The 13704-nt window shown below is 39.2% G+C and overlaps 1 protein-coding gene across 11 annotated transcripts in view; it reads right to left on the bottom strand.

Moving 5' to 3' along the window:
• Positions 1-13704, bottom strand: part of Stxbp4 (syntaxin binding protein 4) — a 241391-nt gene that overhangs the window by 68294 nt on the left and 159393 nt on the right. For 10 of the 11 annotated variants that reach the window (XR_015447830.1, XR_015447829.1, XM_021239929.2 and 7 more), the window contains one exon: positions 10641-13679. The exons of the other annotated variant lie outside the window; for it this stretch is intronic. Coding sequence is in view for 8 of the 10 variants with exons in the window: in XM_021239929.2 (XP_021095588.1) it covers positions 13565-13679 (115 nt within the window). In the remaining 2 variants the exon portion in view is untranslated. Of the gene's footprint in view, positions 1-10640; positions 13680-13704 lie in introns of those variants that run through there. 11 annotated transcript variants of the gene reach the window in all.

Consider the following 13704-nt stretch of genomic DNA (forward strand, 5'->3'; position numbering starts at 1 on the left):
CACATAACAGACAGATGTTTACAGAAGTTCTGTTCATATTCACTGTCACAGTTAAGCTTAATCGTCAACTTGACTCAACTGAGAGTTACCCAGGGGTTTAGTAAAGCACACTTCTGGGTCTAACTGGGCCATGGAAATCTGACTATGGGTCCTATGTCTGGTTTCTTGACCCCTTTCTTTCTGCCATTTTTACCCTGCTGTGCTTCTCAGCCATCATGAAGTCAGCAGGTTTGCTTTGCTTTGTCATGACCTTGATGTTTCTGTCTTGGAGCCAGCTGACCATAGACTGAACCCTCTGAAGCCCTGAGCCAAATTACACCTCTCCTCCTTTAAGTTGTGGGTGTTGAGTATCTTGTCCCTGCCATGAGAAAGCTGACTAATACTATTACTAAAACCCAGAAACAATCTACATGACTTTTGGTGGATGAATGACTAACCAAACTGTGGTACATCCATAGAATAGAATACAACTCACTAACAAAACAGTTAACACACATAGCAACTTGTATGACTCTCAAAGGCATTATGGCATGTGAAAGAAGCCAGTCTAAAGGTTACATACTATAAGATCATTTATATGATATTCTCAAAAAGACAAAACAATAGTTATGGAGAACAGAGCAATGGCTGCTAGAAGTAGTGGTGGGATGTGATGTCTATAAAGAGACAGCAAGGGGGAGCTTTTGGGGTGAGAACACTGTTCTGTTTAGGATATCTCTATCTCGATTATGGTGGAGGTCACATGTACCTATATAGATGTTATAATTCATAGAACTTTACATTCCTTCAAAGCCAGTTTTTCTGCATGATAATTTAAAGATAACAAACCAAAATTATAGCAACACAACAAAAAGAATGAAACAAACTTTACTGCGGTGGACACATCATGGCAATTTCCAGGCTGAGGGAAGGAAGCATAAGCGTGCTTGGGGAGAATCACTGCTCTTCTTTGTGCCTTGGAGGCCCTCCACTTCAGTGAGAGTGGAAGGAGCCCTCAGGGATCCTGGAGACTGCAGCAAACCTTTCTCTCTCCCTGCAAAAGGAGTGGTTGGCTTAGAAAGATCGGCAGTCTTTACATCAGGGAACCAGGACTCAGCTCAGCCCCTGGCAGGCCTGACAGGATGTCCACCTATCCTGGCTTGACTGAGGGAGTCCCCAGGATATAGGCCATCTGGTCTTCCAAGCAGGAAGGATGGTCACTTTTATGTGACTTTGGAAAGTCTCTTCACTTTTCTGAGCCTCAGTTTTTCATACATAAAGTACAAGGACTTCTTGCCCTATCTCACTGGGTTATCATGAGAAACAAACTTTAAATTGTGAATTTTATGTAAATGTGAGTTGGTGGTATAACAACACTGGACTTGGGGCTGACTTACAGTGTGGAAAAAGGAGAATGTTATCAAAGGAAACCGTGCAGCAGGAGCGTGTGAATGCACGTGTATGTGTGTAACTGAGATTTCAGTCTCAAGTTTGAGATTATAAAAACATATGCACCCAAGAATATAACTTTTATTTTTGGCATCCTGTTGTCAGGGGAGTTTGTTTTCTGGATCACAGGATAGGGTAGAACAGTGATTTTCAACCTTGACAATATGCTAAATTCATCTGGGGAATCTTTAAGACACAGGTGCCTGGTTCTATTCACAAGATTTAGATTTAATGAGTCTGGAGTTTAGCTAGACTAGGTGAATTTGAAAATCTCTCCAACTGATTCTAATTGTAACATAGTGGCTCTTCATAGATCAAGCCTGGTCTTTATTCAAATAGACCACTGCTTTACACAGGTGCTGCTTGGAGGTTTGTTCTTACTGCTAACACAGGCTGGTCAAATGGTTCCTCCAGGGAAGTGAGCTAACTCCACATGGCAAGAACCTCAGATACCCTGACTGCTGCTCTCAGACAAGAACAGAGAATAATCAAAAGTGATATGTTACTGGGAATACTTAACAACTGTGATTACTAATATCTTCATTATATAAAAGAGACCAGTTCTGTGCTGGTTAGGACCTCCAGTACAAAGTACTACAAACTGAGTGGCTTAGACAACAGAAATTTTTTGTCTCACATTTCAGGAGGCCAGAAGTCCAAAATCAAGCTGTAAGCAGGGCCATGATCTGGAGGCTCCAGAGGAAGCTTCTGTTCTTGACTTCTCTCCCACCTTTTGGTAGTTCCTTGGCTTGTAGATAGTGGATTTCAGCATATGAATTTGGGAGGGGGTACAGCACAGTTTAACCATAGCATGAGAGAAGACACAATTTCCACGTAGCTGGCATTATATGCCTTACTCAGAGACATCTAAAATACCATGGGGTGATTATCCAAAGGGACTGGCACCTGCCCTGCCTAGTCTCTGATGGGAGGCATTCCTTAGCAAGCAAGGGAAATCCACATGAAATAAGTTCACAGGCTGTTTCCTGTTAATCAGGAATAATTTAGGTTGAATGGTATAAAATCTAAAAAAAAAAATCAACCTTAGGCAAAATTAAAAAAAAAACACTAAAGTCAGTAAGTTCTTCAATAGGAATATTCAAGCAAAATCTTGATTAGCTATTGATCAGGAATGTTTCAAGGTTCTTGCACTTGCAAGATGGTTGAACTAGGGGAATTTGCAAATGCATACTGACTTTAAGATTTTGTGCCTTCCTGGAAAGACATTATTTAAAGGCACATTTAATGTTTTGTACATACAGCCCACCACAAAAGGAAGAATATTTCAGAACTGGCTCCAGGTATAAAGAGTTAATGTGAACTGCATCAACTCTGCTAGAATCCACTGCTATTTTTACTGCACAAATGTTTTCAATGGAGAGAAAATTGGTTCAGGATATCTGATATTGGAAAAATTGATGGAAAACTTGGATTCCTTCCAAGACAGTATAACCAAACGGTTCTGCTCTGGGATATTTCACCTGACATCCTTAACAGCAGCATGGGTCTCAGTCTCTCTTGGCCATCAAGCCCAGCCCTCCCCAGAGAATAAGAACGGAAATACCACATGTGTGAATTCCAAAGCAGCATTAAAGGTAGTGGAGCTGACCACACAGTGGTAAAAATGTCGAACGCAACTTTTTGCTCTTTGGTTTGTACAATAACCAACTCAATTACTGAGAATCCAAATCAGGCCTCATTCATGGCCATAGCCTGACTATTCATCTTTCCAACCCCCAGAACAGTGATGGTGAATCCTTTAGAGACCAAATGCCCAAACTGCAACCCCAACCCCACTTACTTATCAGAAAGCGGTAGCACTACAATTAAACTTGAACAGCTGATGCTTGGCTTCCGAGGCAACTTGGCTCGCGTACCCACAGAGTTGTGCCTGCTGTGGCACATGTGCCATCGGTTCACCACCACTGCCCCAGAACACTGCAGATTCTCACAGGACTGTACACAAGAGTTCTAGAGCAAACTTCTCTTAAAATGGGGATCCAGACATAGTGTAGGTGCCTGTAACCCCATCTACTTGGGAGGCTAAGGCAGGAGTATCAGAAGTTCAAGGCCAGCTTATGTAAATCAGAGTGATGTTTTTCCAAAATAAAAAAATAAAATAAAAAATTTAAAGAGACTGAAATGTAGTTTAATGGCAGAGTGCTTGCCTGGCATGCTCATGGCCCTGGGTTCAAGTCCCAGTACTGGAAAAAAAAGGGGGAGAAATGAAAAATATAATCAAATCCGGTACACTTTTCCTTCATACAGATATTAAATTACTAACATTTGTTTTGTAGGAAAATATAATGAATAAAATAAATATAAAAATGTCCTCTGTTTTCTTCAGATCTTAATAGTGTTTAAACATAAAATACTGTTATCATATTGTATACAGACTTCTTTCATTTCCACTTAATGTTATGATCCTTTCTCCGTCATTAAATATTTTACTTAATGTTTTCCATCATGTTAGTACATTTTATTAGCTATTTCCCTGGTTCAGTCATTGAGATATTTTTATTTTATTTTTATGTTAAAAATGTTTTAGCAAACCTTTTAACATAAATTTTTGGTCTGAAGTTGTGATCATTTGTGGTGATAAATGTAGAAGTATATATACTAGGTTGAGAAGTTTGAATATTTGTAAGGTTAGTTATAATACTTCAGGACCGCGTTCCAAAAAGTTTGTAGTGATTTACAGATGCCCTAAGAACACTTGCAAATATTTATATCATGTACCCTAATATTATTATTTAAAAACTTAGATTTGATCATACCTTAATGATTAATCAATAATTCTAAGGAAGCCCCATATTATAGGCAAGTTTATTTATAATTTCTTTGAAATTGTCAAGGAACAAGGCATAAAAATAGATTATTGATGGAATTTGCTTTTTACACAGCCTTAAAGATTTGCTTACAGGGTTTTCTGTTCTGAAGCGTTTTATCTCTAGGGTTCTGTGGTGGGATTACCTACGCAGTGGGCTTTGCTTGGCATCACGCCTTTGGGTTATCTTATCTCCTTGCTTTTTGGTTGGCCCTATATGTCTAGTTCTCTGTTCTTTTTTCCCTTTGGGCCACTCCCTAATTTACACCAATCCTTATCTCGGGATTCCAACATTTAACAGGATGTGTCTTATAAGCAATGAGTCCTGGCCAGGCAGCCATAATGGTATAGCTGTCTTTCCTCTGCCTGCATGAATTTGGTCATTCCTTTTATGGTAGAACTTCTTTACTTTTCAGTCAATAAACCATTTAAGAACTATATAAGGAAGGAATATGAATCCTGATTGCAATCTAAGAATTTTCTATTAAACCTTTTGAAAAGACCAAGAAAGTGTCAACATCAAATTTGTAGAATGAATGTCAAGGGCTGGAAGGAAACTCCCAAAGACTACAGTTGTGCACTCCTTTATGAAATGCTTCAACTTGATGGCAGAGAGGATGCTGTTGTGTAAAATACAGATGACAGCAGCATTGATTCAACGAAGTTTCAGAATAGCTCTATTCCGAATGGACTGGGGTTTAAAGAATATCATAATTTGTTTATATTTCATTTTCATATATATATATATATACACACACATATACACACACACACATATATATATATGTGTATGCTAAAAACAATGTTCAACTCTTAAAAATTTAGTTAAAGGGCTATATAATAAAGAATTCTAAATCGATAATGTAAAATAGGAAGAAAAGGTCCAAAGGGGTAGGGGTAGTGGGAGGGGCAGGGGAAAGGAAAGAAGGGAAAGGAAAAAATGATGAGAAATGGAAAAAATGGAAATAAAGTCTTTGTAAATAGGGAAGGGTGGAGGGCGTGAAGGGGGGGCTAGGAATGGGGAAAAAATAAGAACCAAGATGCATTATATAAAGGTACAATTCCCAATGAGAAATGTAATTGTGTTGTATACCTACAATGTACCAATAAAAGAATTTAATACAAAAAAATAAAAAAATAAAGAATTCTAAGTACTAAGTCATATTTTAAATGCATCCTTTCACTATTAGTGATATACAAAATTATGACAAATCTTAAAATGATGAAATATTAATGGAAAATGTGGTACTCAAGCAAGATATAAAATCAATGAAAAATCAGAGCAATATTAGTAAAACAGATCAGAGCCCTCATTTTCTCTGATTTTACTAAGAGTTCCACTGGTGGATGAGGTAAAATGAGTTTGGACATATTCTTGAAATGCTATAAACTTTAGTCTATTTAAGTATACACACACAGACACATACACATGCAGTAATTATGTATGTGTTTCTATTGTTTTCAGATTTGCTTATACTGATTTGTTTTTAAATTTATTATTATTTTTTTTTTGGTACCAGGGATCAAACTTGGGACCTTGCACTTGGGAGGCAGGCACCAGAACCACTGAGCTAAATCCCCGACCCTTATATTGATTATTTTTACAATTCAGAGGTGGGATGCATAGATTTACTTTGGAGCTAGCTTTTAATTTTTGTGCCGTGATCACCAAACAAAAATAAAAGCTGGCATTAGATTAAATGCATGGATCTCTTCTCCGAATGGTAAAACTGCTCAGTACAAAGAAACAGGGTGTGCTCTTAAGTATCATTTCATACTCCATCTCAGAGAAATCCCTAACTGGAACCGTCCATGTAAGGTAATCTTGTTATCTACTCAACCTTTTGGTTTCCTGTTTTCTTTTCCCACACTGCTGATGAGAGATGGATTTCTCCATTGTAAATCAAAACTGTCAAGCAATTCCAGTGGGGTTACATATGTATGAAGTAATTTCCATGCTTTCAGAGGACTGTGGAAATGCATAGCTCTCTTGTGCCAAATCAATTCTTCAGTAACACGATTAATTAACCTACAAGAACAGAAGTTTGAATGCTGTTACCTTGAAATGCACTAACCTTGTATTTTGGTTTTAGGCCTTACCTACTCTTTCATACCAAAATTATTCTATTGGATTCCTTCAAAACCTAGGGCAAATCAATGATGTTTGAGTTTGTGCTTTACAATCCTTTCACTGCAATCACGCTGTGAGTTTTATGGTCAAATTTACGCAGCATACACTCCCCACTTCAGCAAACCTATTACATTGCTCCAACATTAGTGGAAATAGCACAGACATGCTTAGTTAAGCTCCCACCTCATTTATTCCCACTCAGTTTGTCTTTCCTCCCCAGAAGCAGGAAATAGTTAAAAGGATTTTTGAATACTATAAATGTTTTTCTTCTATTATGTAAACATTTACTGAAGTTTGTGGCATCTTCTCTTTCATCAGGTATAAAAAGTAATATATGGACTCTGACTTAAAAATCCAGAGTCTTTTAGGAGTGACACATTTCCTATCCTCCTATCCAAATTAATTGCACATATAGCGTGATTAAAAACTTTGTTGAAAGGTATGCAGTAATAGAGGGCTGGGGTAGGATTTTAGAGCACGACCCCTCTCAGCCTTCTTAACCTCCAGAATTTTTGATAAAAATACCCCAAATCAACAACAGACAAAAACCCAACTATCCAGGCCAGTTTTCTATCTTCTCATTTCCCTCCCTACTCCACCTGAGTTACTCACTTAGTTGCTGATACCGAGTGAGACGAATTAGTTTTAACCAGAATTCTAATTTTCATTATCACGTGGATAATGGAAGGCCAAAGAAGGTAGGACCAGAAATCAAACCTCTAAGACCTAGTAACCCAGATCATCAGAAGCAAATCAATTAGTTGATGAAAACAGTGACCTGGTGAATATCGGGACTGGACACAGAGGTCAGCACGTGTCTTGGGGCGGGAGCTCCTGTTCCACCACTTGGGAGTGGAAGAAGGGCTGGGCTGCTCTGCAGAAATGAAGGAATGACATCTCCAGGTTGGCAGTCCCAGGCACGGGGAAGGCGGGATGTGTTCACAGAAAGAGCGAAACATGAACAGAGCCTTGAAGGATGTGCAGGAATGGGATGAGGAAAGGCAGCAGGGAGAACTTCCCAGGCAGAAAGAGCCTTATATCTGAGTGACTGTCGGGGCTGAGAAATAAGCCTGGAGAGGTCAAGGGCTCACGTTGCAGAGGGTACTAGGGAACAACTGAAGAAGAGCAAGGAGCAAAAGAGAATCAAATTCATGCTTTAGAAAGGGGACTCTGACAGAAGTGTGGTGGATAGATTAATGAGGACAGGTGTGGCATAGGAGAAAACCAGTGCCTGTATTGCAATCATCCTGGCAAGAGATGAGACAAACCAGAAAAGAAATCAGGCAATGTTTGCATGGGACAGAGAAAAGGGAATATACTTACGAAATGTTCTAGAAATAGTACATGAGTTGTTTTGTATCCCAAACTCACCAGTTAGGTAAATCACTGCCTGGTGAAGAGAAAGAGGTCAAAAGTGTCACTTTGATGAAGCTGCCTCCACGAGGATCAAAACATCAGGAATAGGGAATGGTAATCCTGACCAATATTATTCTCAGTCAACCTTTAGTTCCTTCTTTTATTTGGGGGTCACTGCTGAACTCTGTGGGGCTGTCTTAGTCTGTTTGGGCTGTTATGAGAAATATCTTAGGCTGGGTAATTCATAAATAATAGAAATGTATTGCTTAGAGTTCCCGAGGCTGGGAAGTTCAAGATCAAAGCACCAGCAGATTCAGTGTCCAGCACTTCAAATATGGCACCTTCTTGCTGTGTTCCCATAAGGCAGAAGAGACAAACACTTGTGTTAAGCATCTTTTATAAAGACACTGATCTCATTCAGGTGGGTAGAGCCCTCATGTTCTAATCTCTTTTCAAAGTTCTACCTCTTAATACCATGGCCTTGGGGGTTAGGCTTTAGCATTTGAATTTTGAGGGGTGCAAGTACTGTCCAAGTCTGCATGTGGCTGGATGTATCATGCAATCATTTCCAATCCAGGGGAGTGAGGAATGGCTCACAAGAGTAATTGGGGTTCTGTTCCTCCCAGAAGCTTTGGTCAGGTGGGCCCAGGCTTCTTTCTCTGAGTCCCTTGAAATATTTGTTCTTTCTTTCCTCTCCATAGCCAGGGGAATTATTTCCTAGACAGGAGTAGGAAAGCCTTGCTTTTCCTCATCGTAGTGCTCTCAAATCTTTGATCTATACCACAAATCCTTTCCAGCTCCCTAAGGATCTGGACTTTTGAAACTCAAAAGAACATGCATTCCTTTACTTCCTGATCACACCCCTTTTGAGGCAACAAAAGGAACTAACAGTTCAAGCACAGGATAAAAAGTGGAAGAAATAAAATAAACGGAAAAGCTTCTGATAATTTCAGTTGTATGTCTTTTGCATAGAATATACATGAAGCTACAGTCACATCTGTCTTGCATGGTATCCTAGTACTTAACAAAGTGTGCAGCACTTAGTGTCTAAGTGAATAAAAGAGAAAAAAGGTAAGTGTTAAAATGAGAACTAAGTCTTAGTTTGAGATTGTACATTACACATTCCATTTGGCAAATGTGTTGAACACTTACTATGTGACAAGCACTGTACTAGATCTGGATGCTGAATAAGATAGACAAAATCCCTGCCTTGATGGAGATCACTCCTATCATTACTCCCATCATCGAGGAAGACAACAACCAAAGCAAATTCATGACCATGAGTAATGTAAAAGGAAGAAACAAGGTGAAGTGATAGAATGGACAGGAGAATAGAAATATGAAGAGAGGGGGAACAGAGTTCCTGATCTGATCGTCCAACCCAGCCCCAAGAGAAAAAAACTAAACTTAAAAAAGGAATAAAACTAGTATGTTTAAATGTAAAAAGTCATATGGAGAAAGCAAATCCATAATTTTGTTTAATATTCATAAAACAATCATGCAGACACAGTGATATTACATGTAGATAATTGTGGTTAAAACACCTTGGGTATTTCATTTTTAAAGTTCAGTTCCACAGGCATATGCCGTTCAATGTTCTTTTCATCTCCTTGAAAGTTCTATGCAATGGACTGTAAGTTGTTTTAATGTTGGTTTAGTGCTTTCTGTATATATATCATAAAAATGTCAAGTGTGTTGACCCTTCAGAAAGTTGCATTTCACTTAGCAGAGAAAATAAAAATGTCCCATTTCTCCCTAGAAAAAAAATAACATTTTCTAATTGTGCAAACACTTCATGAGTGTCATTTGACTCCATATTTTGACAGCTGCTTTGCATTTATTATTGGAGAGGCTCTTCATGCAGTCTTTTTTTTTCCTAGTCAAGGAGTATTAACATTATTTTGGATTATTCAAATCTAAGAGACTCCTAAAAACCAAACCTCTCTTTAAGGAAAAATAAAAGCCTTTAAAAAAAAAAAGAAAAAAGGAAAAATTTTAGTTTATCAGCTCCTTGATTTGGGAATCAGTTCTATTCAGCATGGTAATGTGAAAATTCCCATTTTGTCTGTCATTGAGTAGGCAGTCAGGAAATGTTTATGGGGCTGAATTGGCTTGGGATGAACAGGTACATCCTCTTTATACAGGCAGGGAAACTGAGGCCCTAAAAACCTTATTGGTGCATTTTTATTGTGCTTTGTATTTTGCTGAGGGCTCTCATCCAAGTTAGCTCATTTTAGAGTTAGTTCCGACCAGCATTACATGTGAAGTAGGAGAAGGTGAGAGTAATGATGGGTTTGATACAAAGTCACTTCTAGAACGTACTACAGGCAGTGAGTCAGTCTCTGTTGCTAAAGGAAATCTAAAAGCTCACGATCAAAACGTGCAGGTGTCTGGACAATGATGGAAAAGTTATTCTTTTAAGGACAAAAAAATCAGAAAAGCCATTGTTAATCTTTCGACCAAAAAAAGCTGTATTGTATAGAGAAAAAAAACCCTCTTACATACTATTGGTAGTGGAAATTGGTCCTACATTTATGGCAGAGAATTTATGACTATCTACCGAAATTAAAATGAACATCTTTGACTGTGCTTTGACCATCCTTCAACTTAGTGATTAACTTTTATGAATTTATTCACTTTACAGATATATTGGCACTAGAGCACAGGGATATATAGATAAGGAAATGGATTTGATAAATATATAATGTTAACTGCAGCATTGTTAGTTACAGAGGAGAACTTAAAACAGCTCAGTGCTCATCAATAAACTGTTGACTGGGCCGGGGATTTAGCTCAGTGGTTTCGCTGCCTGCTGCGCAAGCACAAGGACCAGAGTTCCATCCCCAGTACCAAAACAATAACAACAACAACAACAACAACAAACAAACAAAAAGCCTGTTGATTGCACAAATTGAGTTATTTTATGCACTCATTCAAAATATGACATCAGCATGACATAAAAGGTTGATCACAATATACTCAGTTAAAGGCAAGCTGCTTTTCTTTTAGTAAAAACATTCACCAAAGTTTTGACAGCAATCTCTGGAAAGAGGGATGTACTATTTATTTAATTTACTCCTTTACACAGTACTTGATCTTAAGTGAAAATAGATGACTTTCAAAATTTAAAAAGCAATTGTTTAATTCTGGCTACCTAAGAGGTCTGTTTGTTTAAATCAACAGTTAAGTAGAGCCAGGAATTGGTTAACTGTTGCCCTACTTTGCCAGAATGCCTAGTGAGTCCATGCCATACTGTTGGTGCTCAGGGAATATTCTGCTGGAATGCATGAGTAAAAACAGCTCATCCTGGACACTCCAGGAAAGGGAGGTGGAGGGACATAATGATGTTCTCATCTTCTACCAACATTGGAGTCAGTGGGCCAATGGAGAGGAGCTTATGATGACTTCATCCCAGGGTTCATTTATGTTAAAGAAAGACTGGCTACCTAAATATCAACCCACAAAAAAGATTTGGGGCTTCTGTTAGCATTGGCAAATGATTCTTACTGAGCCCGTGCAGTAAAATTCTTTGAGCATCTGTCTCTTAAAGCACTTATCTGTTGGTCTTAAAGCACTTATCTGTTGGTCTTGGGTTCACAGGTGCATACAGAAGAGGGTATCACAGAGAGCACTCAGTTGGTCCCGCTGACTCAGGTGATGCAAATCAGCAGCATTCCTGCAAAGGGCTCAGACGGACTGAAATCCATAGGGGTTGGGCTTCCACTTTCTCCTGGGGGATTCTTTTCTGATGAGTTCTAGCTACTAGGAAGCTCCTATGACACCGAACTGGAATCTGCTACCCTACAAAGCTGACCAAAGCCAAGTAGCTCTGCTCAGTGGTTTAAAGAAAGGGTGCTGGCTGGAATCAAAGACTTGCCCTGAATCCCAGTTTCTACACCTATGTGCTGTGTGACTACTGGGGAAAGACTCTCGGGACTTTCTAAACCCAAGCTGTTTCTTTTCAAAAAGGGGACAGTTACAGTTTCTGCCTTATGTAGTGGGTTTAAGAAGATAATGAAATAATATATGCAAACTGCCTATCACAGTGTATGGGAAAAAGGTTCAGTAAATACCATTATGACTTTTATAGGCCTTTTCCTTTAGGCATTTGACAGAAATAGGGAGAAAAGTGGCATAGAGAGCAGTGGAGATATAAGGTGTTAGTGGCCTGCATGCTTCAGGGCTGTGAGTTCAGTGACTTGCACAACTTCTGTGTTTCCTCCAGGGAAGCAAGGCAGAAAATGCTCCAGGTAGTGGATGGAATTTCAGTAATTTGGAAACAACAAAGGTTGCACTTCCACAATTACACTGTGAATGTACAAACATAATTCCAGGGTTTGAGAGTCATTACCTCTGGGGGGCCATAGCACAACAGCTCCCTCTGGGCTGCTCTCAAAACTGGTCTCCCTGAAACTTCCTAATACCCAAGCTGGTGTCAGGAGAAGAACAGGTCTTCTCCAGACATTCTGGAGGAGCAGCCATTCTGCTTGTGATCTGACTTCATAATATTTCTCAAGACAGAAATCATAAATCCTGAATGCACTCAGGGAGGTATGGTTGAATACAGTATCTACAGGTACTTACCATATATATCTTGTGTGCCATGGGAAATTCAGGTGAGTAGGAGACTTGGGATCTAGGTCTAGTTAACGTTGCCCCAGCCAACAAATCACTGTATGAGCTCTCAGCGTCTTGGCTTACTCATTTCCTCAGTGCTTAGTAGTGATGGTTCTTACACTATGTTCTTAGGAGCTCAGGGTCTGTACAGCAGTGCCTGGGGGATGCTTGCCCTGAGATCTTGGTCTCCATTTTATTATAAGCAGAAGAGTAATATTTTTAAAGACACTCCTCTTTTCATCACTGCCCCTCACACATTCCTGATCAGGGCATCCTCTCCTTTAGGGAAATACAAGCTGCTAGAAGAAAGCTATTGGAACGACATCAAAAGCAGTGCCCTACCTGGTAAGTTTTGGGGAGGAAAGGGGAAGGGGTTATAGGAAGAGAGTAATGGGTTATGCTGGGGCTCTGTGTGACGTTGAGGGGCCTCTGGATCTCGGTGGAATGCACAGCTGTGGAGCCAGCTGCGTCAACAGAACAATGGTGCCCTGTGTGTTGGGCTGTGGGGTTCCTCTGGGGGGACAGTGGGGTGCAGGGAAGGAGCCAGGGTATGGAATGAGAGGACGGGTGTGAGTCTCAGCTCTGATACAGGACGCTTTCACTCTCTGCATTGCTATTTCCCTAACCAAATCCCCAAAACAATGTCTACTACATGAGCCTAACAAGCATGTCATGTGGTTTAAATAAGATAAGGTCTGAAAAGCATTTTGTAAATTAGAAAATCTCATAAAGATGTAAATTGTATTCAGTAACCCATGAGATAGATGTCTAAATATAATCCTTATACCCTAAAAAGCTTGCTAAGATCAGTTTCCTAGGATATATATATATAAAAGGGTAGTGAATTTTCAAGTAAATGAAGTGTTTTACTATGTTCATGTTTCAATATAAATCTTAATTATAAAACCATCATATCTGATATAAAATAACAAGCTAGCCATAAAACTACAAATATCTAATTATATATGAAAAAAGTATACATGTTCTAAAATCTATATGTGATTTCAAAAAATATGACTAAATTATTCTTAAAGAAGTACTGTAGTGGCAGCTAACCTTTTAACTGTACACAGTAATATAAAAAAGTTCTACAAAACACCCTAAATCCAGTCTCTATTTCACCCTCCAACAAGTAGTACACGCTTCCCTCCGGCTTGAGACAGCTGTGTCTCAAGGTTGGTGGTCTTGTGTCTCGGCTTCCGGCATCAACTCTTCGGGTCAGAAAGTTCTCTAGGGCAATCCTCTTCATTCTCCTCTGAGCAGGACAGGCTCAGGACACTCATCACGGGATGCATCCATGACGTAGTCTGTGTTACGTGACTTGAGAAGAACAAAGAATCCAAAT

This window comes from Heterocephalus glaber, unplaced genomic scaffold (genome assembly GCF_053883595.1).
Source record: "Heterocephalus glaber isolate CG9 unplaced genomic scaffold, H.glaber_assembly_v1.0 deba00001773, whole genome shotgun sequence".
Lineage (NCBI taxonomy): Eukaryota > Metazoa > Chordata > Mammalia > Rodentia > Bathyergidae > Heterocephalus > Heterocephalus glaber.